At 35.9% G+C, this 27,258-nt stretch overlaps 1 protein-coding gene across 2 annotated transcripts in view; it reads left to right on the top strand.

The window, feature by feature from the left end:
- Positions 1-7,502: 7,502 nt before the first annotated feature.
- ANKH (ANKH inorganic pyrophosphate transport regulator) overlaps positions 7,503-27,258 on the top strand; it is a 148,379-nt gene continuing 128,623 nt past the window's right edge. Inside the window, exons 1-2 of one of the 2 annotated variants that reach the window (XM_031946137.1) lie at positions 7,503-7,559; positions 8,348-8,493. In XM_031946137.1, coding sequence (XP_031801997.1) covers positions 8,398-8,493 — 96 coding nt within the window. In that variant the 5' untranslated portion in view covers positions 7,503-7,559; positions 8,348-8,397. Of the gene's footprint in view, positions 7,560-7,721; positions 7,801-8,347; positions 8,494-27,258 lie in introns of those variants that run through there. The other variant, XM_031946138.1, reaches the window with a different exon arrangement.

The following is a 27,258-nucleotide window of genomic DNA, read 5'->3' as shown; positions in this document are numbered from 1 at the left end:
ACACAACCAGAAAGTGTTAAGTGTCTGAGATCACATTTGAACTCAGGTCTTCCTGACTTCAGGGCTATCCTCTGAGCCACCCAGCTGCCCCAGTATGTTCTTCAGTATCAAGCTTAATCATTATAATTTTAAAGTTATAAAGTTTAAAGTTACACTTCACTATGCATCAATTCATGTAAGTCTTTCCAGGTTTTTCTGAAATCATCCTGCTTGTTATTTCTTATAACACAATAATATTCCATCCCAATAATATACCAGAGCTTTTAGTCATTCCCCAATTAATGGGCATCCCTTTGATTTCCAATTCTTAGACAAAAAGAGAGGATATAAATACCTTTGTACAATAATTTTCCATTCGTGGGGATTTCTTTGGGATATAGACCTATCAGTGGTATTTCTGGATCAAAGAATATGCACAATTTTACAAGCTTTAGGCATAGTTCCAAAATGCTCTCCAGAATGGTTGAATCAGTTCACAACTTCACCAACAGTTCACTAATATTGCAGTTTTCCCACATATAAAGTAAAGTTACTCCAACTACATTTGATGAGCAACTAGACTCAAGTCTCTGGGAAATAATAGCAACCAACCTCCATCCTCGTGGCTCAATCCATAAATTTTATAAAGTAACTATAATATGCCAGGGACTGTCCTAAGCACTAAAGATGCAAATACAAGAAAAGAAAGTCCCTGAGCAAAGGAACTTACAATATAATGGGGAAAGGCAACACACAAAAGGAAGCTGAGAGGAAAAGGAAGAGGGAAGAAGGAAGGTCCTGGGCAGCCATCACTGCAAGAGAACCAATCACTGTATAGATGAGGTTTTCCTATCTTTCCACTACTAACACCAACTGCTAACCAACTGCCACTGACTGACAAGTAGGTCTGAGTGCTGAGGACGGCCCCACCCCTCCGTCCTGGAAGCTATCATCCCAAGACAACCAGCAGGGAGTGTGACCTGGCAACAGATTCTGCAAGTGCCATCTCGGGGAGCAGAGTACTTGCCGCCAAAGTGCTTGGCTCTGTTAAATGGTTCAACCTCAGAAGTTATTACGATTTTGTCAGTCAAATGGATGTTAAAGATAAAATTATCTTTTGCTTCACTGCTGTATCCTAAGGGTGATAGGACTTTTTCATTCAACTTGAAGCTCCTTCTTCTTAAATTTTGTTGTCTCTACCCTTTTTAATGAAAGCTTGAGAGGACACACCGTCTTCCCTATTTGTCACCTCATTAATATCCAATACTTTATTTTGCATAATATAAGCACCTTATAAAATCTTTTTCATTCACTCATTCATGGTTCTTTCCATTTACATTGTTGTAGTCACAATATATGTTGTTTTTCTGCTTTCCATTTTCCACATTATCAATTTATACAAGTCCTCCCACACCTCTTTGTAATTTATCATTTTTTCTTTTGTACATTTTTTTCTAACATCTTTATTTAAATTTTTGAATTCCAAATTCTATACTTCCCCCTTCTCTATCCCTTCCCTGATATAGTAATCAATCAGATATAGGTTATACATGTGCAATTATATAAAAAATTTTCATATTAGTAATTTTGTATGACTTGAATAAAAAAAGTGAAAGAAAGAAAATGAAAAATATCATGCTTCAGTCTCTATTCAACCAATATCAGTTCTTTCTCTGAAAATAGTAAGCTTCATCATTAGTCCTTTGGGATTGTCTTGGATCATTTTATTGTTGAGAATAGTCATATCATTCACAATTCTTCATTGGAAAATATTGCTGTTACTGTATATATATTTTCCTGGTTCTGTACACTTCACTATGCATCAATTCATGTAAGTCTTTCCAGGTTTTTCTGAAATCATCCTGCTTGTTATTTCTTATAACACAATAATATTCCATCCCAATAATATACCAGAGCTTTTAGTCATTCCCCAATTAATGGGCATCCCTTTGATTTCCAATTCTTAGACAAAAAGAGAGGATATAAATACCTTTGTACAATAATTTTCCATTTGTGGGGATTTTTTTGGGATATAGACCTATCAGTGGTATTTCTGGATCAAAGAATATGCACAATTTTACAAGCTTTAGGCATAGTTCCAAAATGCTCTCCAGAATGGTTGAATCAGTTCACAACTTCACCAACAGTTCACTAATATTGCAGTTTTCCCACATCTTCTCCAACATTTATAATTTACCTTTTCTGTATATTAGTCAATTTGATAGGTATGATGTGGTACCTCAGAGTTAATTGGCATTTCTCCGATCAATACTGATTTAAAATATTTTTTCATATGACTATATATAGCTTTGATTTCTATGTTTGAAAACTGCTTGTTCACATATATCCTTTGACCATTTATTAATAGAGTAATGACTTGTTTTTTTAATATAAATTTGAGACTTAGTTCGCTATATATTTGAGAAATTAAGCCTTTATTAGAGACACTTTTTGTAACTTTTCCCCAGTTTTCTGCTTTCCTTATAATTTTTGTTACATCAATCTTGTTTATGCAAAAAACTTTTTTTAGTTTATGTAATCAAAATTATCTATTTTACATTTTATAATTCTCTATATTATCTTTTTTGGTCCTAAATTCTTCCCTTATCCATAAATCAGATTGAAAAACTGTTCCATGCTCTCTTAGGTATTATCCTTTATGTATAAATCATGTACCCAATTTGACTTTATCTTGATATATCATGTGAGATGCTAGTCTATACTCAGTTTCTGCCATACTGTGTTCCAGTTTTCCCAGAAGTTTTTGTCAAATATGAGTTTTTGCTCCAATAGCTTGGATATTTGGGTTTATAACATACTAGATTACTACAGCCATTTATTGTAATGTAAATTGTACTTGATCTATTCCATTAATTCACCACTCTATTGCTTAGCCAGTACCAGATTGTTTTGATAATTACCACTTTTATAATGCAGTTTGAGATCTGGTACAATTAAATTACCTTTTTTCCACATCTTTTTTTCCACTGATTCCCTTAATATACTTGAGCTTTTATTATTCCAAATGAATTTTGTTATGCTTTTTCTAGTTTCATAAAATAATTTTTGGATAGTTTACTCAGTATGGTCCTGAATAGATTTAGGTGGAATTGTCATCTTAATTATATTGGCTCACCCTAACTATGAGCAATTCATATTTCTGAGCTAATTAGATCTGACTTTATTTGCGTCTAAAGTGTTTTATAATCATGTTCATATAGTTCCTGGGTTTGTCTTGGGAGGTAGACTCCCCAGTATTTTATATTGTCTATAATTATTTTAAATGGAATTTCTATTTCTTGCTACTGAATTATGTTGATAATGTATTAGAAATGCTGATGATTTATGTGAGTTTATTTTGTATCCTGCAACACTGTTAAAGTTGTTAATAATTGCAAGTAGTTTTTTAAGTCGATTCTCAGAATTTTCTAAGTTATAACATATAATCTGCAAAAAGCGAAAGCTTTATTTTCTTATTGTCTATCTTTAATTTCTTTTTTTTCTCTTACTGCTATAATTAATATTTCTAGTACAATAATAAGAGAGGTAATAATAGGTATCCTTGATTCAGTCACCTCTGATTTTAGTGGTAAGGCTTCTACTTTATCCCCATTACGATAATGTTCCCTGATGGTTTTAGATAAATACTCCTTGGCGTTTTAAGGAAAACTCCTTTATTCCTGTGCTTTGTAGTGTTAAGGTACTTTTTCCTCAAAGGCTTTTTCTGCACCTGTTGTGATGATCATATGATTTCTGTTGGTATTGTAATTAATAAGGTCAATTGTGCTGGTAGTTTTCCCAATACTGAACCAGCCCAGCATTCTTGGTATAAACCTCAGTTATAATGTATGATCTTTGTGATATATATAGCTGTAGTCTTTTTGCTAGTATTTTATTTAAAATGTTTGTATCATTAAGGAAATTGGGATATAATTTTCTGTTTCTGTTTTGGCTCTTCCTAGTTTGGGTAGCTGCACTATATTTGTGTTATAAAAGGAATTTGATAGGCTTCCTTTTTCATCTGTTTTTCCAAATGGTTTATATAGTACTGGAATTATTTGTTCTTTAAATGTTTGGTAGAATTTGCTTGTGAATTCATTTGGTCCTGGGGAACTTTTTCTTAGGAAGGTCATTAATAGCTTGTTAAAGTTCATTTTCTAAAATACTGAAGTATTTTATTCCATCAGTTAATCTGGGTAAATTTATATTTTTGCAGATATTGATACATTTCAATTGGATTGTGCAATTTATTAGCATATAATTGGGTAAAATAGCTCTGAACAATTGTCTTAGTTTCCTCTTCATTGGTGGTGAGTTCACCACCTTTTAAAAATTGAGATCTGGTACAATTAAATCACCTTTTTTCCACATATTTTTTTCCACTGATTCCCTTAATATTACTTGAGCTTTTATTCTTCCAGATGAATTTTGTTATGATTTTTTTAGCTTTTAAAATTTTTTATTATTTTTATTTATTACGTCAATGTCTTACTTTCAATTTTATTCTCTCCATTTAATTTTCAAGATTTATAACTTGCCATTTAATTGCGTATTCTTAATTTGTTCTTCTAGTCTTTTAGTTGCATGCCCAATTCATTGATCTTCTTTTCCCCTATTTTACTGTAAGCAATAAAAGATATAAATTTTCCTCTAAGTACTTCTTTGGCTACATCCCACAAATTCTCATATGTTGTCTCAGTTTCTTCAATGAAATTTTTGATTGTTTCTATAATTTTTGACTTACTTGTTTTTTAGAATTAAATTATTTATTTTTTAATTATTGTTTAATATCTCTTATCATTGTCCATTATTGAATGTAATTTTTATTGCATTATGATCTGCGAAGAATATATTTACTATTTCTGCTTTTTCTGCATTTGGTTATGAGGTTTTTATATACTAATACACAGTCAGTTTTTGTGTAGGTGCCACATATTGCTGAAGAAAAAAAAAGTATATATTTTTTTCTATTTCCATTTAATTTCCCCAGAGATCTATCATATCTATTTTTTTCCAGAATTTTATTTCCTTCCTTAACTTTTTTTTAAATTTATCTGGTTCTAAGATGGGAAACAAAAAATAGCATGAAGGAAAATATAGTTAAGTATCATTATCTATTTCCTCCTATAAAAATACTTAAATAATCCCATCTTAGAAAAAGAAACGATCCCAATACTACATAAACTATTTGGAAAAACAAATGGAGTTCTCCCAAATTCCTTTTACAACATATAGTGCTGATATCCAAACCAGGAAGAATTAAAACAGAAATAGAAAATAATAATAATTAAATAATGCCTCAAATGTGTTTCTTCTGAGTATTGGCCTTGATGTCAGGAGTACCTGCGTTCAAATCTAATCTCAGATCAGAGATACTTATTAACTGTGGTACTTATTAACTGTGACCCTAGACAAGTCACTTAAACCCAATTGCCTCACCAAAAAACACCAAAGAAACAAACAAACATGTTTCTTATAAAAATTCTGGTTTTCAATCCATTCTGCTATTTCTATTTTATGGGTGAAATTATCCCATTCATATTAACAGTTATGATTCCTGTATATTTTCTTTCATGCTGTTTTTTGTTTATTTATCCCTCTCTCTTATTCTCCTATTCTTTTCCTCCTCATAAGTATTTTACTTCTGATTACCTTCCTCACTATACCTTTGCTTTTAATCATCCCACCCTTCTATTATCCTCATTTTTACTTCCTTATAGGGTAAGATAGATTTCTATATCCAAGTACTTCCATTTCTATTTGATTAAGTGTATTTTTTAGGGAGCTATTTTCCTCAGTAAAATTTTGTTCACGATTCTCTTGCATTTCCTCATTTCCCCAATTTTTCTTTTCTTCTCTAATTTGCTTTTTAAAAATCCCTTTAAAGATATTTAAGGAATTATTTGGGGGCCTGAAACCAAATTACATTTTTCTTTGATGCTTCACATGTAGTCATTTTGATATTCCTGTCCTCTTATAAGTCTATGCCTTGATCCTCTTTACCACCATTGTAACTTTCTATATGAAGTTCTTTGGGTTGTTATTTCTTGTTTTTTGCTCCTTTTTTCTACCTTTTTTGTGACTTGGTATTTTCATGTAAGAGTTGAGGCCTGGTCCTGCACTGTGCCAAACTTTCTGTATTGGAGCTCTGGGGCTTACTGCTGGCTTTCACTAAGCTTCAGGGCTTGGCTGTTCTTTCCCTGGCACATAGACTTCCCTTCTGGTTGATAGTTGGGGGTGGGGGAGGTGGAGAGACACAGCGCCTCCCTGGTGACCTCCCTTGAGTTTAGCTGCAGGATGCTCTAGGGGTTGGATCTTGCTGCTAAGACTGCAATGATAACAGAATCTTTCCAGGGCCAAGTCCTGGAGGAGAGCTCTTGTTGCTACTCTCTGCCCCAGGGGTGGGACTCCGAGGCCATTTTGCTATGGAAACAGAGTCTCTGCTGGTAGGCCCCACAGGCAGGTCTTGCTGTTGGGGGGAGGGGGGGCAGGATGCACTTCCCTGCAGATCAGCAATGGGACTTTAGTTACTAGTGGAGGTAGGATCACAGGGGAGCGTCCTCTTGTGCTACATAACCTGCTCCCTTGCCTAGAGGGGCGCTAGTTGCATCCATCATTTCTTACGGCACAATAACATGTCATTAGCTTCATGACAAGACTAGTTATTCCTTTATAGAGAGGCAGCCACTTTGTGTCCAGTTTTTAATTATGATCAGCCCTGCTATAAATGTTTACTCTTTATGGGACCTTTCTGTCCTCTTTGGGGCATATTGTAGCTAGCGCTGGAATCCCTAGGATAAAGCTACTTTCTTTGTTGATTCCTAGAAGATTTGGACCTATTCACATCTCCGTCAGCAGTGTAAAATAATTTCATTTACCGTTTTGTGCGTGTACACCTAAGTCACATAAGGCGACCCCCTAAAAAGAGAGAGGCTATCTTGTTTTTGTTAACTTTCCTATTGGCCCTAGCCCTGTTTGGCACCAAGTTTGACTTGTCAAACGGAGTGACTCATAATATACTGGATAACTCATTTAAAAAACATCTTTCCCCATTTCCACCCCCCCCCCCCCCCCCCCTTTTTTCTTTTAGCATCTAACATCTAGTTCTCTAGTGTCTCTTCCCCCTGGCCCAGCCAAGTGCAGGTCTGAAATCCGTCTCTCGGGGGCTCGGGTTCTTCCTTCCCGCCCCCCTCGGTCCGTCTCCGTGCCCCTCTCACCCACGCTAGGGAAGGCCAGTGAAACTTGTCCGCAGCCTAGTCGGGGAAGCGCCCGGGAGCGCAGCGGGGCCCCCTCCCCTCCCTCCGGCAAGCAGCCCTTTGGCACAGCGGCCCGGGAGCTGCGGCGGCCCGGCTCGGGCATTAGGAGGAGCAGCGAGATGACTTCGCTTTCTCTCCCCCTCCTCCCTCCCCCTCCTCCCCAGCCGGCTCTCCGCTGGGCTGTGGGGCGGCAGCGACACACACACGCACACACACACACACACACACGCGCGCGCACACACGGTGTGTCAAAGCCCACGTGTTCCCAGCCGGAGCGAGCGAGCGAGCGAGCAGGCAGACGCACGCACCGAGCCGGTGGAGGAGGTGGTGATGATGGTGGCGGCGGCGGGGGGGTCCCCAGCTCGCAAAAGAGAAAGCTCCGGGCCCCAGGCGCTGGAGGCCCCCGGGCCCAGCCCTCCCGGGGCGGCGGCGGCGGCGGCGGCGGCGGCCCAGGCAGCGCGGTGACAGCGGCCGGAGGTGCTCGGCGCGGGACCCGCGGCTTCCAGCAGCTGCAGCGACGCCCGAGCCGAGAGAGCCCCCGCGTGTGCCCGCGGAGGAAGAGGAGGTGGAGGAGGAGGAGGAGGGAGCGGAGGGAGGAGAGGCAGGCGGCCCCGGCCGGCCCCGGCCCCCGGGCCGGGGCTGGCTTGTTTTTGTTTGCGCCCCACATTTCCTCTGCGCGGCGGCGGCGGCGGCGGGGCCTCGCGCGCGCGGTTATTTATTTATTTCCGGGCCCCAGAGCTCTTATAATGGAGAAGCTGTCAGCAGAAATTGCTGCTGCTGCTGCTGCTGCTGCTGGTGGGGGGGGCGCCGCCGCCGCCGCCGCCGCCGCTGTCCCTCCTCTTTTTTTTCCCGGCAGATCATTGTTGTGTGGGAGGGCAGCGGGGATGGACTTGATCTTTTGGATTTCTTGCTAGAACAACACCCGGCGGCCCAGAGCGGGGAGCAGCAGAGGCGAGCCGCCCCTCGGCGCTGCTTCATCTCCTGAGCTCAGACCCTCTCCGCCCATCCTCTCTCTCTGCTCGCCCTCCCTTTTATTCATTCACCGCCACTATTATTACATCTCTTTTGCTCCCCTGTTTTTCATTTCCTCCTCTTCCCTCACCTTCCTGCAGAGTCTCTTTGCTGCGGCAGATGTGTGTGGGGTCACCACACAGCTGGGACTATGGTGAAATTTCCAGCGCTCACTCACTACTGGCCCCTTATCCGGTTCCTGGTACCTCTGGGCATCACCAATATAGCCATCGACTTCGGGGAGCAGGTAAACTCGCGGCGAGCGGCGCGGCCCCTTCTCCCTCACTCCCCTCGGATAAATGCAGCCCTTATATAGAAGCGGGGTAATATACCTCAGCGCTGCTTCTGGACCTGCCTTGAGATCCATACAAGCTCGCAGGTTCAGGTAGAACACCGCCACCCCTACCTCCCACCCCCCTTTCCCCTTCCTCGGAAATTGGACAGTCCCAGGTGGCACACCTGCTCTGCATTTGATCCTCTTTTAGCAATCTCTGCCCTTGGGGTTTATTTCTTAATTCTGCTATCCAGACCTGAGTATAGTAAGTAGAGAGCCTGAAAAGACAGAGAAAACTAAGAAAAAGATTCAATAGAACACAGGTATCTTCACAAACTCATACTTAGCGGATAGTTGCCGTGCAGATTTTCATTTGTTGGAGCAAAGAGGTGTCTCCCTGTTTGGTGTCTTTTTAACCTGGATGTTATGGGATTGATTTTGTTACTCACTTAAAAAGGATGATCTTATTCACCGTCCTTTAAAAAATATTATTATTATTATTATTCATCATTAGACTTTTTCAATTCTCCGATTAATGTCGAACACTTAATATATAAAGGGAAAGGTTTTCAGTGCACAGGAAGATTATGTAATTTATGGTTATATAACCCACTGATCTGTATCTTAATTAAAAACTAGTTTTCAAAGGCTAATACTGCTGGATTTGTATTTATCTAAGGGTAATAGGGAGAGCTTTCTGTTGTGATTTTGCAAGTTAATATCCCAAGTGGAACTGATATTTTTAAAGCAGGAAAGGATTACTTATAGCCTAGATAGGTATTGTTTAAGCTTACCTTTGGTCACTTTTTGCTTCGTAGAAGGGGTGGCATGCAGAATTCCTATTTTTGTTTTTTCTGCTCCTCTTAAAATAATTTCGCTTTTTTTTCTCACCCATTCCTCTTTTCTCCATGTGGCGTCATTGCAAATATACTGCTGCAGCCTCCTCAGCAGCCAGTGGATGGGTACCTGCGCCCGTTGGAACCCCTGATAGGGAACCAACTTATTCTGCTGATTCTAATGCTAGATAGAATTTTGTGAGTTGAAGTAGTGAGGGACTTTTTGATTCTTGAAATGCTATTTCATTCAAAGAATTCTTTTTTAAATGTCAGCTTTACTGCAAATAGGACTCTTAGTGGTCAGTTTATTAAAATATCTTTCCTAAAAGAATACTTGTTTTAGCTGGACACCTAAAACATATGGATGCACTTTGTATTAAAAAGTGTACTCGTTTTCAGAATACTTATGGTGAAACCTAAGGCTCAAGTGTTAACCTTCAAACGATAGCACGCTGCTTGGATTAGCTTCCCAGTTTTCACAATACTTTTGATTCATTGCATCTGCATAAAGCTGTAGACTTTCAGTGATGCGGCCCAAGGGAAAAATTTGCTTCAGTTTCCTCTTTGGAGGGCATTTATTTACGTTTAAAACATCAAATGCTCCTGGACCCAACCTGCCTTAGCAGTTGAAGTTTATGTATGGAAATTTTGATATTTATTTTTAAAATTCATTCTAATTATGCATTTATTCTATGGTCTCCTTACTTGTGTGTGATAGAGGGGTACAGGGAATAGCTGCTATTTTGTTTGGTAAATCATTGTTTTTCTCTTCTTTCTAGACCTCTTCCCCCCATCTTCTGGCTCATTCTCATAAAATATTTATTGGCTTCTTTGATAATTCATTGACACCTTTGTCTATTTCTTATGTTTTTGTCAGTTATTAGACCCGAAATTTAGAGTGTGTAACCTTGGCAGAACTGTAGATTATTTATTCACCTGGAATTTTTATTCTCTTAGCTTCTCTTCTGAGTTTTTGAAACATGCTAAAGCTCAAACTACAATTTTTAGTTTTTTTAAAAATACATATTCCTTATAATTTCCCTAGGAGCACTAAGTGATTGGGGGAAAAAAAGGCAGTATATTAGAATAAAATTAGTTGAAGCATGATAACTGTCTTTGCCTCATGACTACCTTAATCTAATAAAAGGCTGTTCTAACATGTGAGAAGTGATCTTTATAAGACCAAAGGACTAAGGAAGATCAGCATAGGCCAGATATAAGCCAATTGTGTAAGTGTCTTATCTGAGTAAGAATGATAATACAAATTCATTATTAAAATTCTAGCAATCCGAAGACAGGCCTATACTTGGATAAGAAAGAGAACTTCCAGAAAAGCAGGCAGCTGCTATAATCAAACGTTGGTTTGGGATGATTGCAACTTAAACTCTGGTGTGCTCAAGAAAAGAATTACTTTGTTCTGGTGATATTATCGCAGAGATAGGAGTGCAGGCAGGAAAGGAAAATCATTAGGTTTACAAAACCTTGATTTGCCTTTTGGTGTCAGTTGATAATTGTTTTTGCAAAATGGGGGATGAAGGAGCAATGAAGGGGAAGGAAAGTACATTACTACTCCATTGTCAAGGGGAAGTGGGACAACTGCAGAGTAGCCATATGGATAACTAGGAGAACATTTTACAATTATTTAAAGCATCCTTAGACAGACTAAAATCAGGACCATCATAATCTTCACTATTTGCCCCTTGCTTTCAGAGGGAAAATTGGAGCTATTCCAAACAGCCTATTTTTATCAGACATCTGCAAATGCACAGCTACTTCTATCATCAAATTCTAAGCTGATTGACAAACATAAATATTAACTAAAAATGGGTCGATGTAGAGGAGTGGGCATGGGGAGAATCATATAAGTGTAATGATGCATATTTCAAATTAATTCATGTTCAAAGTGTGGACTAATAGTCCACATTCTTCTTGACCCTGCATTGTGACCACAAATGCTTTAATGCTGATCAGGAAATGCAAAATCATAACCAACAATAAAATATTTTATTGGCTTATTTAAGCCTATGACTTAGTGGGAATACATAGGCTACTTAAAAAATTTTTTTTATTTTCTTAAGGCTTTGAAAAAATATTACTAAGAATTTTTTTGGTTGCTGCAGATTATATATGAGTTGGACTTTAAAAATATAAATCAATTTACATGTAATACCATTGTGATCAGGGTAAGTTGTATTCATGTGACTTTGTAAAGGAACTATAAATAATTATTGAAAGTCTATTAATGGTATATCTGGGTCAAGAAGAAGTACCTAATAATAAATATGCATATATTTCTTAATCTCTTATGTAAGCATTAATAATAAAGGGAGTATATATCCTCAAATTAATACTATGGAAATAACTATAGTATAATTAAGGAGAAAATAAAAATATCATGGGACTGGTATTGAACCTTCCTTTAACCTTTCTTGTATTACTATACTTCACATTGTACATACAATACAATATTAATTTTAAAAAATATTACTAATATTAAAATTTTAGACTTTTCCCCAAAATGTTTGAAATAAGATGATCATCTGAATTAAAAATATTTAAAATAAATATACTAGTATATGAGATTTATATATATTGTTTTCAGACATGTCTGACTTTGTGATGCCATTTGGGGTTTTCTTGGCAAAAACATGAATGACTTGCCATTTCCTTCTCCAACTCATTTTACAGGTGAAAAAACTGAGATTTAAGGGACTTACCCAGTTCCTTTTAACCAGTAAAAAAACTCAAGATAATTCTGATTGTATGCTAGTGCTCTATCTAGTGTGCTTGTTAGCTAAACAGTTCAATTATTGAATATCAGATTTGGAAAAGGACCTTCCTTAAGTCTAGGTCATAAATCAATTAATAAAACAAATAATCCCTGATCTTCAAGGAACTTAAAATCTAGTGAAGGGAATAAAGTTTGTGCACAAATTACAATTACATAAAGTAGAATGTGTGTGTAGGAGAAAGACCAAATATTATAAGTGAGCTGACAATGAGAAAAATATTTCCATTAGGAGCCTCATAATAACCTAGTGACATTTTGTTTATCTCTTAGTTGCTCAACAACTCTTATAGCAATTATAGAAATCATGTAGGAAGCAGAATTAGTGTTTTTGTCCTCATTTTCTAAATTGAGTGAGGCATCATGAAGCTATGATTAGCTACAATTTATCTCACGTCTGTGTACATATGTGTATGTATATGTACATACACACAAATATACATACATATACTACACACACATTTAAATGTATTTATGTGTGTATACACATACACATGTATATTTGTACATAGTTCTTTTCATGTTGTCTCTCTTGCTAAACTGTGAATTCCTTGAAAAAGAGACACTGTCTTTTGTCTTTCTTTATCACATCCCTGGTACACAGCACTGGGCCTAGTAGGCACTTAATAAGCATTTACTGACTGACTATGGCCTAGCCAAGATCCATTTTAAATCTAGAGTTGTCTCTGAGACTTCTTGATTCCCGGTCCAGTTCCAAATCTAATAGACTTCACTATTTTGAATCCAAAGGATTCAGCACGTTCAGGAGAATCTTGGGAAGGCTTTTGTAGGACAAAATATTTGTTGGAAAAGAGCCCATGACAGGACATCTATTTTTACCCTACATTATCCTCCTAATTGCATCTTTTTAGTTTTATTTTAACATTTGGTAGCTACAGACTTTGATTAGGGTAAGAATAAAAGCAAAACATGTGAAGTGATAGAAAATGAATATCTCTTATAGTGAAATAATTTCATCATGTGGAATTATAAGTTGAACATAGCTAATAATAGCTAAGAAGATAACTAGATGGCACAGTAGGTAGAATGCTGGTTCTGGAATCAGGAACGCTAGAATTCAAGTCTATTCTCTGGCACAGAAACTTACTGGACCAAGTTACTGAATTTTTGTTTACTTCAGTTTCCTCAAATAAAAAATTTGGATAATAGTACCTATCTCCCAGGATTGTTTGAGGATCAAATGAGTAATATTTATTTATGAAACACTTAGCACAAAACTTGGCACATACCTGCTAGATATTATTATTATTATTTCTGATATGATGCTGAAATACAGAAAAGTGTTCACGTGTGAAATGATTTTCTGAAAATATCTTTATGTGATGTCCTTTCCCTAAGTTTTAGTACCATTTAAAACCAAGCAAAGTTTTAAAGAAGAAATGTATTTATACATTAAGAGCATATAGATTGCAGTTAGGCAGATGACCTATGTTAGGTCACTTAATCTCTCCAAGTTGTCATTTCTTTATAAGAAGAGGGAAAGAGCATAGCAGGACTTAGATCATAGCAGGACTTATACTACTCAGGTCACAAGGTGATTATGTAAATCAAATTAGAAAAAACATAATGCAAATGCCTATCAATTTTAAAGCAAGCAAAATAGACAAATGAATAATTTTAAAGAACTGCAGAACAAGGAAAATTTCTACTTTTCTGTGATGACTTTGGAAGAAATAAGGTGTAGACCTCTTGATTTCTTGATAAAGGGTACACTTAGATCAGGAAACTCCCTTTAGCCATTGCATTTCCTCTGCCGTGGATAAGCTTATTGATTTGCTCAGAATTGAGATTATATAATTTGTATGTTGTCTCAGAATAGTTTGTGTTCATTATGGGTCATGAAACCATGGCCCCTTGTCTCCAAGGCCAACTCTTTCACTTCGCCACATTGTCTCTAGAGAAGTTCAAAGGGTAGTTTATGAGAGAAAAATGAAGATATTTTCTACTTGGGTATTAATTCACCCTGGTAACTTAAATCAAGGAAAAATATGTCAATTGTGTTATCAGCTATCTTTGAGAATGTAATTTGCTTTGAGTAATTCTAAATGATTCCTTGAATTTGGGCGGGGCTAATTTGACATTTTGAAAATTATGCTTACTAGTATGTGGGTGGCTTATGTAGTTGTATTCTGACACATATAGATGTATATAATCAATAAAGACTATAATATTGTCTTTTCTGTAATAATCTTTAATAGTGAAGTGATATATATTTGTATTATATATAACATTATATTATTATTATCTTATTAAAGTGTCATTGGTTTTTCACAATTTAAGAAGGATCTTGGAGAAAAAGTTAAGGCACAATGTAGTGTAGCTAAAGAAATACTTCTTCTGAAGTATAAAGCTGTAGGTTCAAATCTTGCCTTTGACATTTACTACTTGGGTGGCTTTGGATACTTCATTCCTTCTCCCTGGTTGTCAATTTTCTTCTTTCTGAAATGACAGGGTTGGATTGAATGACCTTTTAATTTTGTAAAATAGATTCTAAGGAACGCATGTCACCAGAAGGGAAGATGACTAAAAAGTGGCCATTAACAAAATGTCTTAAAAGGATTTGAAAAAAATGTTTAGCTTATGTAAGAGGGACTTATTATACTCCTTCATAGAAAACAGAATTAAAAAGGGAGGAGAGTGGAAAGGTTCATTTGAAGTAGGAGATTGATGCAATCAAGCAAAACTCCGTGGTAATATGGGACTAACCATAATCAACTGGATGAGGGTCTCTCAGGAAAGTTGTGAGCTGCCCCCAACCCTTAGCAGAGTTCTAGCACCTATAGTCGAATCTCAGTGTGTGCTGGTTGATTTGATTTGGGGTATGTCAAGCACTTAAATAAAATTCAATTAAGATGTCCTCTCCTGTCCTAGGTACCTACAGTTCCCTTCTTTAGTCATGGAGGGAATATCGAGTAGGATATACCACACCTCGTGATACATGAGTTGGCAATTCTACAGATCAGTGACTTTTTTGCCCTTTTAAATTCACTCCTTCTACTCTGTAAGAACTTCTATTACTAAAAAAAATCTTTGGCTATCCCCCAGACTTGGTGGGTTGGAGAGGAATGCAATGTCAGGACTTCCTTGATAACCAGTTATAATTATATTTAGAATAGGACTGGGGAATAGAAGAGAAATAGTGGGCTCTTCTGTTCTTTACCTGAATAATACTGTCCTGTTATTCTCAACACCAAACACTGGTCAGGCTTGTGTTTTCTCCTTGTGTTCAAAGACCACTTTTCACCAGTGAATACTTTTACTGTTCTCCAGCCTAACAACTCAAAAAGACCAGTTCAGTTGCCATTTTTCTACCACATATTTTTCAAAACTGCTTTGTGTGTGTGTGTTTGTGTGTATGTTTGTCTGCAGATATACCTGTTTGACTTCTCTGGATTCTACAATAGAGGGATTCCAAGGGCTATGGTATCACAGACCCAGAATAATGAGTAGGTTGGCCCTTCCTTTCCCAATGCCTGAACTTCCTAAATAAAGAATAAAGAATAGCAGGTATTCCATTCACAGGCAATAATAATAATAATAATAATAATAATAATAATAATAATAAGCTCCCTGGTTTATTTCCTCATTCATGAAAACTGGTGGAAAGAAATGAGATCATACTTTTTCTTGAGGCCCATATTTTAACAAGTACATTTGCAACAGTGTTGATCAGATAAAAACTAAGCTTGATATTGGGTCTTTCTATTTTTCTGTAGATAGACTGATGGATATATAGATAGCTGAAGGAATAGATATATTTTTAAGTATCATTTGCTTTGGAAATAGAAAGTTATTTGAAGATTAACTTTAGCCTTATTTCCTCAAAATACTACTTTTTTTCTAAGCATATTTTTTCAAGAAAATATTTTGAAAATTTTAATTAATATTGAAATATAGTCTTACCAGTGTCTAATAGTTCTGCCAATAATTTTAATTATTGGTGAAACAAATTTTTTTCAGGACAGTGTGATATCATTTATGGCACTGTGCTCAGACAGGGAGATATGTCTAGTTTTGTGGTATTTGAAAATTATTTGGCTACTTCTCTCATCAGGAAAAAGGCAGCCCATTCATTTTGGCCTGAAAAATCTACTTCTTTAGAGTGTTTAAAAGCACATACTTGGCCTGAAAGAGTTAATGTGCCTTATTAACATACTATAATATATATTATACTAATACATATTATAACATACTGGGGAGTAATCCAGGCTCTGGCTTCATGAAGCATCTGAAGTAAAAGTGAAAAAAAAAATCATCAAGTATTAATTTAATACTTGTTTTGTGCCTGACATTGTGGTAAGTGTGATGGGGACAAAAACATTCTAGGAAGATATCCTTTATTGTTCATCTCTATGAAAAATTTTTAATTTGTTTTATTTACTCTTTCTTTTTATGCTAAAGTCATTTATTGATATACTGTCTCATTCTTATAGTTGTCCCTTAAAACAAAGCAAAGCAACTTCCAAAAGCAACTGCTGTTATCAAAAACTTTTAGCATCTCTAATCTCCTGGGAAAAAGGAGAGGATGTTTTTGATTTTTTTTAGGTAGTTGAAAATACTTTTTTAAAAATACCACAATCAATTTGTCTTAATAATTTTAATAGGAATTTTCAAAGGATTATAGAATCTAAACTGAAAGGGACATTAGAGGCCTTAGATATCACTCAGAATATAATTCCAGCTGAGGAAACTGAGGCATAGAGAAGTTAAATGTAGTTTTCCAGAGTAACACTTCTAAGAAGTGTCTTTATGAGGTAGGATTGTAATTGACGTTCTTGACTCCAAGTCCATCACTCTCTCCACTATGCCATGTTGCTTCTTCCTAAGTTATACTGTATATTTTTCCTACAACCTGAAAATTATATATTTATATCTAAAGCTACAGAACGTAATTTAAATGTTCCTGATGACTTACATTCATCAGTGTGAAGATGCTGTGCTCTCAGGCCCAGCACTATTGAGGTATGTTTTTCTCTGCATGAGATGGCCTGTGTTATGTTGAAGATTATTTTTTATAGTTGTTTCCTTTCTTGATATAAGAGCTGTATCATTTCTTGTTACTTTCTTCTTTTTTAACTTCCTTCTTATAATCTACTATGCCTAAGGACTGAGATAACCAAAATTATTAGAACTATATCTAAATAGTTGATAATCCTTGTTTGGCTCCTCTGTAACTCAAGCTATAGATTTTTTGACATATTGGGGGTTTTAGGGTACATTCTGGCTTTTTGAGTTCTTAACTTTGGTTGGTGTATAAGGCACTGTGTGTGCTCACAAAAGTCTTTAATAATCTCGTTGAGGAGAAATACATGAACGATTGAGCAGTAAAGTATATGGTAAACTATTTGATTATGTATTGTTTTAATATCTCATAAAAATGCTATTGTATTTGGGTAGCAAAGACAAGTGCTGCTGAAAGTTTAGGGCTATGGAAAGGAAATAACTAAATGATGGATTAGTTTTTTCACTTTTAAAATCTGGATATTTTGAAAGCAGATTAAAGGTTTTCATTTTCCTCCAAGTTCCTATCACTGATGGAAACATATAAATAAGCAAGGTGAGAAAATATATCCCATGAATTTGAAATCACGTTAGTCAATCTTATACCAAAACAAAATCTAGCAGATGGACTTGAAATTATAAGTGCAGTAATTTTGGATTTGTCAGTCATCTGTAAGAATTAAAAGTCATTTATTATTGTTTAATCATTTTTCAATCACATCTGACTCTTCATATCTCCTTTGGGGGTTTTCTTGGCAAAGATATTGAAGTGGTTTGTCATTTTCTTCTCCATCTCATTTTACAAATGAGGAACCTGAGGTAAACAGGGTTAAATGAATTGCCCAGGCTCACACAACTAGTAAGTATCTGAGACCATATTTGAACTTAGAAAGAGGAGTCTTATTTACTCCAGGCCTGGCATTCTATCCATTGTACCTTCTAGCTGCCCTAAAAGTTAGAAACTAGAATTTAACTATATTTCCAATATTTGGTAACAGTACATCAAACACTTTTGTAAATTACTGACTTGCCCCCCAAAAAAGGTTATAATTATATTTTCAGACCCAAAAGGATATATATATATATATATATGAACAGAAGTAGGTCTTGTGAATTAAATAGCTTTTTGCAATCATAAAACTGGCAATATCTCTGTATCTTGTTATAGGAAGGACACAAGTTAGCTAATGACTAGCTGTCTGGCTTTGCTTCTAATGAGCTGAGCTTGCACATTTTGTATTTAAGCTAGTTAGCAGTAGGTCAAGGTTGCTTAGTGAATTTCTATAGTATTTTGTTAGCATGTGTAAGGCAAGACATTTGACAGCCCTGCAGATTTAAACATTGACACAGCTTATCCTTTTTTATGAAAGTCACAGAAAAAGTTGTTGCCCCTAGAATCAATGGATGCCTTAACCATTAATTTTACCACCACCAGCACCATCATCAAAACATGTGTTAAACAACTAATCATGCATTTCTTTGCTAAAGGACCATAGAGACAAATGTCTAGTGAGGACATCTGTTATGATACCAGTTGGTGAAAGAGCTTGAATGTTTTCTGTACTCAGTTAATTTTGACATATAAATTTTAAATTATCACGGGGTGATTAAAATATCACGGGGGGTGGGGGGGTAAGAGGTGAAAAATTGGAACAAGAGGTTTGGCAATTGTTAATGCTGTAAAGTTACCCATGTATATATCCTGTAAATAAAAGGCTATTAAATAAAAAAAAAAATTATCACGTATGAGACATGTTTGGAGCTGGCAGTTGGAGATACTTAAAATGTTCCCTGTCCTCAAGAAGCTTACATTCTATTCCTTAGTGATATGGTCCTGAACAAAATCCTTTGACTTACTAAGCCTATTTCCTCATTTACAAATTGAAAGGGATGGAGCAGCTGGTCTCAGAGCTCCCATCCAGCTCTGCAGTGTTAATTTGGGAAGCTGACAGAGGAAAAAAGAATTGCTTCTACCAGCTGATCCTGAAACCTTAACTCACAGAACTCCAAGTTCTTTGGCCACTACCATTCCCACCTGCTTTAATCACAATACCCTCTATGGTTCCTTGTGATTTCTAATAGCTCTATCAGACACCATCAGTGGCCCTTGTTTAGACCTCTCCCTGGCATCTCTGCCACCCTCCTGTGTCATGAATCAAAAGATTTAAGGGAAAGAAACGTAGCTCTTCCTCATGGAGTGATGAGACTCAGGTTTTAGAATTGGAATAATAGTGAAAATGAATCTCTGCAAACCAGGAACTCGGGGAAACTATGGGGAAGAATTGGTGGATAGAATGGACAAATTAAGGGAAATGAGCCATGAACTAAGAGCAATAAAAATCAACTATTCTTCCTCTGTTGTTGATTATTAACTCATGTTATCTATCATATCAGTAACTCAGACATGAGCATTGGGTTCTATAAGAGACCTAGAGAGAAACATTGTTCACCCCTAGTGATTGTTTTTCCCCTTGAGCTAGTGTTTGGCCCAAGTGAAGTCATTATACAATTGGAAACCTACATGTGAGTAAAACAAAACATTAGGATGTTCTTTAATCTTGCTTTCAAAGCAAAGCAACCCAGTAACAACAAAAAAAAAATGCAAGGTAAAAGAGGGGAATAGTGTTAGGGTAAAATTAAAGTTACAGATTAAAAAAAACTATATCTGTAATGATATTTAGTTGGGAAACTTACAGACCTTAAGGCTGTGCAGTATGTGACATTGGAGGGGAGAAAGCGAGAGAGAGAGTGAGAGAAAAAGAAAGGGAAAGAGAAATACCAACAAAGAACTAAAAAAAACGAGGTTAAAAAGGAAGATGGACTTTCTGTCTCTTTTCATATCCAGTCAATGTTAATATCCCAATAAGTAGAAAGACATTTTGATCTTCAGTGATGAATAATATTCCCTTCCCAACTGTATCACAAAGTTATTATTTTGTTCCTTTAGAATATTAGGCTCTTCTGTTCATGGAGTACCTTCATCTGAAGTTCAAAGCCCTTGATGTAACACTCTTAAATTCTTTAGCATTCCAAAGAAATATGGAACAAGTGTTTATTCAGCTCCTTTATTCGGATAGGTTGCATCACCTGGGAGGATACCTGTCAAGTTACCCAGATTGGAATGAAGTGTACCTCATTCTTCCTCCTACACAGAGTTATGCAGCTATTAGCTGTATTACACCCAAATAGGGATGAAAGGTTCATTCTAGCATTGCAGATGGTCACCCCATAAAACTTGTTTAGAACTTTTCCCTAGACCTTCTCATACATACCGGGATCTTAGCAATGAAACTTGAGATTGGTAACTGAGTCTGCAGAGTATACTTTTTTATCCTTTAATTAAACTTTTTCTTTTATTTCCCCATAACCTGTTTTCTTTTTGGTTGAAACTATTTTCTTTAAGGGTCCCCACTGTAAACAAAGCTTTGCCAATTTGTCAGACACAGAAACATTCCATGTATGTAACTCATTTTTGGATAAGTGTCTGTGAGAATTATGTAGTACTTAAGAAAGATAATGCCCATTCTTTTCCCATCTGCCAAATATCACCTATTCTTTTGTTTTTGTTCTTTTCAGGGAACTATAAGAAGCTGGGTGTGATTCATTTCTTACATTAAAAGTATTTCTTCCTTTTATCATACTTGAGATATATTATGATTATGGCAATTTTAATTCTAATTCGGACCTCAATCATGCTAATTAGACCATTGCACTAATAAGTTAATTGAGAACAAACAATGTAAATGTGTTTGAACAAATATAAGTTCAACTAGTGGAACAGATAGCTTCTCTGGATGAGATCTGCTTCCCTCCTTAATATCTTTATGGTATTATTCAGCACTGCAAATTAGACTGCTCTAAACCATGAAGGAGTGAAATCCTTCTGTAGTTTCGTTTTTTAAAAATTTAATGCATGATTATGCAGAGATCAATGACCTTTTCTATAATACATTATTCCTTTAAGCTGTTTGAAAACTGTAATTCATTTTTATGGGCAAATATCCACAGACCACATATTTTCCATAGATTTGTGTGAAGAGAAGGAAAGAATTGTATTATATTCACAGAAAATATCTGTTATTACGTATCCTTAGGCATAGAAAGAACTCTGAATGAACTATCTGCCTTTAGTATAACTGTGTGTGTGTGTGTGTGTGTGTGTGTGCATGCGTGTGTTTAATAGGGAGAGGCAGAGATGGTGGTGTTGAGGGGGGAAAGAACCTAGAATGGTTTTTCTGTCTACCTCCTAACATCCTAAATCTGATTCCTGGCTAACTTTGATCCAGCTTCCTCATCTTACATGAGTTAGAAGAAAAGAAGAAGAAAGAGAAAAAACAAGGGAAGAGATAGTTGTTTATTTTTTTTAAAGAGATTCTCAAGGATTCAGAATTGCAGGAACAAAATGACTCCAGTAAAGTGTTATCTAACATTGAAGCTTTAATCTCCTTCTCTCCTCATCCTCAAGTGGGTACTGAATTCGAGAAGTAAATTCCTGCCAGAGAACTTCAGTGGATATAGCACTAAGATTTGGGAAAACAGGGGAGCCCAGCCCTGACTTTGCTATCTATTTGTCTTGTGACTTGAAACAAACTACCTTGACTTATAGTTTTCTGATCTGCTGAATCAGTGTCAATGTTTAGCCCATCTAGTTCATGGGATTATTTTGTGGATTAAATCAAGTAAATGATATGAAGCACTACTAAAAATCATATTCAATATTTTAATTTAAATATAAATAATGCTACTTTACATAGAATAAAAGGTGTAAGACATTTCATACAGTGTTTCATATTATATAAAGGTAAGAGAATATTATTTATTAATAACCATAAATAATAATGATATCATCCAGGGGATCTTTTGTATCCATCCTTGTCAGACATCTCCATTGGCCTATCAACACAGGAGACTCCTTATATGTACTTAAGCCAGGAAAAGGAAAAGTTCTGGTTTACATAGGAAAGGCATGTTATTTACAGGAACAGAGAGTTGGCAAAGCTTCCATATCTGAATCCACTCTCCCCTACAGCTGGAAAAGTGTTGAATTTAGGCTTTTCCCATTGCTTTTATTGTGTATCCAGGTATAAGTCTAGATTGATTAAACACCCATTACATTAATTACCATTTGTGGATTCTTCACAGAAAACAATTACTAACTAATTTGCCCAATTAGATCTTCTGCTGGATTATATATCCTCCCTAATAAGTGGAATACTCAGATTCTATCTGAATAGCATGTCTAATGACCCGATCCATCAAGTCACTTGCCCCCTCCAAGTGAGGGGCAGTTTGCTTTTTGTTTTTACTTTTCATTGGGACAAGTAGCTTCAGTGCATATGCTTATTTGTTTGTATGCTCGAATAGTTGACTTTTCATGGTCTGTAGTAGTTTGGTGTTTAGGATAAACAATGTTTCCTAAAACTAGACCCAGCTGGGTTAGGTACAGGCAGAAGCATGTCAAATACCAGATGCCAAGAACATTTGGGCTTGGGTTGAGTAGAAATATTGTTTTTGTCCCTTTTTCACTTTTGGGAAAACACATCTACTTGTGGTTTTAACCATTATTGACTTTTCCTCCTCACCCCCAACCCCCACCAGTTGCTATGATTTTAAGTAGTGCCATGCATAGTGAAATTGCAACTGGCAGTGTTTTGCTTCCAGTTTAGGTTGTGATTTCTCACCTGAGGTGCCATCCTATTCTGCTCCCTGCTTCCTTGACTTTAGATACAGAATGGATGACAGTACATCTACTCATGCTGACAATTACCATAGTAGTATACATAACATGGCAACAATATGAAAGGTGGTACTCTGATGATCCAAAAGCTTAAATATATTTTCGGTATAATTTATTGTCAAAGAGCAATTCAGGACTTCAGTAATAGGAGGAATAAAGCAAAATGGTAAAAACTGAAGAATGAGTGCTAAAATTTCTCATGTTCATAAAAAAAAAAAAAGAAATTGGATGAACTGGAATGCTAGAACATAAGTACTAATTTGTAAAGCTGTTGATTTCTATCCACTATTTTGTTTTCCAACTACTTTAATAAGGTTGACAGAATGACAGTTTTTAGAGACTTGACTTTATAGTCAGGAAGATCTGAATTTTAAGGCATATTTTGGGTACATGCTAGGTATAAGAGAGTGATCAAACCACTTAACCAATCAGTGTTTAGCCTCTAAACAACTTCTTTCTTCTTCTTCTTCCTCTTCTTCCTCCTCTTCTTCTTCCTCTTCCTCTTCCTTTTATTCCTCTTTCTTCCCCTTCCTCTCTTCTCTTCTTCTTCTCTTCTCTTCCTCTTCCCCTCCTCCACTTCCTTCTCCCTCTTCTCCCTTTTCTTTTTCCTCTTCTTTTTCTTCCTCCTTTTCCTCTTTCTGTTCTTCCTCTTCTTTATCTTCCTTTTCATCATCATCTTCTTTGTTTTCCTCTATTTTCTTCTGCTTCTTCAATGTGTTTCTTTTAAAAAATATATTAATATATATCAGTTTTCTATATATGGTTTATTTGGTACATTTTTAGGGTACAAAATATTTTGTTTTCTTTTATTCTCTGTGGCATATTTTTTACTTCATTCTTTTTTCCCCCTTTCCTCTCCTCCCCTCCCACCAAGCAGGCTGCATTTAAGCACAAATATATTTATGTGTGTATATTTATAATATATATTTTTGTATATATAATATATATACCTACACAAATATATATATCTACATATATATCTTCACACACATATACACATGCATGTACATTAAAATCAATATTAATATGGCTGACATAATGTAGATTTTTCTCTTGTTTGAATCTTTAAGTTTGACTTTGAGATCAATGATTACTATCTCTACTCTTTTTTCTAATAAATTCTACTCCTGATTATTATTATGTTTATGTGTATCTCTTATTTCCTATCCCTGACAACTCCTCTTCTGTTAATTTGCCTTGTTATTGCTTAATCTCCCCAACTTCTAATTCCTTATCTTCTCCCTTTACTCTCTTTCCTTCTTTTATCCCATTTCTATTAATCTACTGTCCTTATCCCATTCCTATTGATTTAACACCCCTTCTTTCTATACCCCACCTTATCCTATTCCCTCCCATCTTGTTATTGTTTTTTACTATCACAATTCATACATATAGTATAATTATTGTTTTAGCCTTTTCTTAGAAGTTTTGCTTTTTAGAGTCACATCATACTCAACTCTACCCAATCTTTCTTTTGGACTATCCAGTTACTAATTGTAATGTTCTTCTCTAAAATATAAAGTTCTCTGGGAGAGGTTTCTTGGTGGGGCTTCTGGAGGCAGCCTTCCTTTCAGTTCAGAGTAATAATCACCTCAAATTCAGCCAGGAGTTAAAGTCCAAATCCTTTATTGTTTCCTTTTAAGTCTTGTCTCCTTCTTTGGGCCAAGTTAGCTTTCTTAGAGGCCTATCTCTCTCCTTAGTTGCTGCCACTAGTCCTTTGCCTCTGCCAGCTTTAGCCTCTAGCTCCCTCCAAATCTCCAGCCAGCACGGGGTGGAAAATGGAATGAATCTTGTCTCTGTCTCCAAGAGTAGGCTTGTCTCTTAGTGGGCTTGTCGTTTAGTGGAGTCCTCCTTATATATGCTCTCTTAAAGGTGTGAATCTTGTGGAACTTTAGTAAGTACTAAGTGCATCTAGAGAACTGTTAAACAACCATTGTCTCTATTAATTTCACCGACTTAGCACCTTGTAAGAATTCTAACAACTAATGTCAATCTCAGACATATGGTTTACATTTCCTATAAGACTTTCAAAAAATATTTAATCTGCAACTTTATTATATTCTGCTTAGGATAAAATTACAGTTGGTATGTGTTCCCTGAGTACATATTGATTGATCAACAGAGAACATAACCCAAATGTTTGTTACCACAGGAGCAAGCCAGCCAGGAAACCAAATTTGGTTTTGAAAGTATATATACTATTGTATATTAAATGTGTTACACTTTCACTAATCAGGTACCTACTTTGTACAAGGCCAGGGGCTGGGTATAAGAGGGTAATAAAGATTTTAAAAAGTTTTCTACAAAGTCAGTGTTTATTCTGTAATAAGCCCTTTAATAACAAGTAACAGACTATTATCACAAAGTTTCTTATCTATGATGTCATATAGAATGTCATGCTTCAGATTTTATGTTCATCAACTTTCTAAGAAAACATTTTTCTCATAACATCATGGTGGTTGGGTTCCATAATGGCTCAGAGAGGCTAATTTAACCTAAAACACCATATATTCACAAAATATTATGCAATCAATTAGTAGACATTTATTAAACTCCTGCTATGTGCCAGATTCTGGGGATAAAAGGTCAGAGAATGAAATAATCTATACTCTCGAACTAGAAGAACCTTTGAAATCTGTCATCATAATGCTTTCATTTCCCAAAAGAGGCAGTTATATTTAATAGTTGCAGTACCGTTAATTTTTTTAATTGTCTAGATAACTGGTCCTTGCGAAAGAACCAGTTTCATTCTAAAAAGATGTTGAGACAAATGGAGGTAAGAGATTATAATGTGGACTTGGGGGAATTTTGAAGACTGAAAGCTTACAGTCTAATTTTATCAAATTTGAACTGAGACACTTATTTTTTCCTGATGCAGCTGAAACTCAGAGCTCCTGACTTGGAAGTCCAGAATTCTGCCCATTAAGCCCCATTGCCTCTAAGTGAGCAGCTCTTGCCTTATAGCATTCATCCATAAGCATCAATTTTTGGCTTACTATTAGAGAGAGAGGAAATTTATTGAGGTAATTGAAATGTTTACCAAATTTACTGCACTATCCTATATAGAATACTTTTCTAGGTCCTGTGGAGATGAGTAAGACCCAGTTCTTGCATGCAAGAAACACTTGTCAGAGAGTTAAGTATAAAGGTTATTTTATTTTCCCTTGTATTATATAACGAAATGTCATAAAAAACCCAAAAAATTTAAAGAAAAAACACATGTGAGTACAGGGAGTTTAGAGAATTGAGCAAAGATTTCACAAAGTACGTAGCATTTGAGAAGGGCTTTGGAGGAGGAATAACATTTGTAAAGGTGGAGATGGGAAGAGACATAAGGAGAGGGAAGAGTAATAACATGCATCATGCATAAAAATGGCTTTAAATTTACAAAATGCCTCTCCCACAGTAATAATATGAAATAAGTACTGCAAGTAGTATTATCTCCATTTTACCAGTTTTGAAAATGAAGCTTTGAAATGTTATTCTTAAAAGCTTCACTTTTCCTCAATCAAAGTATCTGAAGTAGGATTAGAACTCAGGGCTCCTTGACTCCAAGTCCAGAATTCTGTCCACTAAGACCAGTGGAGATAAAGTAGAGGTTACTTTGGATGAAGGGAGATAGATATAAGAGCTGTTTTTTGGGAAGGTAAATATGGTAGTTGTGTATAAGAGGGACTGAGACCTGGGGTGGGGAGACACCCAAGATTATGTGCCAGATTTGAACCCCGTTTGCAATACTTTAAATGAAAGATATTGAAACACTTAACTATAGGGTAGTAGTGGGAATGTAAAGGAAGAGAAGAATGAATTAACATGTAAGAGAAAGAGATGACTAGAGCGTAAAATTCATTGAATTGGAAGAAATCAAAAATATAACAATGTGAGTAAAAAGGTGATAATGAACTTCCTTAAAGGAAGAAGAAGGGATATGGCGTAGACAAGACATGGGGTCAGACTTCTTGCTTGACCACACCATTATCCTAGAACTTTTGGGGTTTGTGAATAGGAAAGGAAGTTACATATATCTAGGCATTTTTATGTACAGGATTGTGTTGTACTCAAAAAATATCTATAATCCTATTCTTATAGTTAAACAGAATAGCTAGTTGTAATATTTGGGGAATCTTTTATTTCATTTAACTTGCATAAAGAAAAAGTACTTTAATATCTTTAATTTTCTTGTGATTTTAGCAATTTTTGTTCAAAAATTCATATTTTAACTAAATTTTGTTCATAAAAATAATTTTCCCTGCTAGGTAAGCTGCAGTAACCTGATAATTATTTGCATCCAAAAAGTCATATATATATATATGTATATTTGTATAGATATGTGCATATATTTATATATATGAGTG

Source organism: Sarcophilus harrisii, chromosome 1, assembly GCF_902635505.1.
Source record: "Sarcophilus harrisii chromosome 1, mSarHar1.11, whole genome shotgun sequence".
In the NCBI taxonomy this organism is placed as follows: Eukaryota; Metazoa; Chordata; class Mammalia; order Dasyuromorphia; family Dasyuridae; genus Sarcophilus; species Sarcophilus harrisii.
Note: the sequence above shows the minus strand (reverse complement) of the source record. Positions and strands in the feature narration are given on the sequence as shown.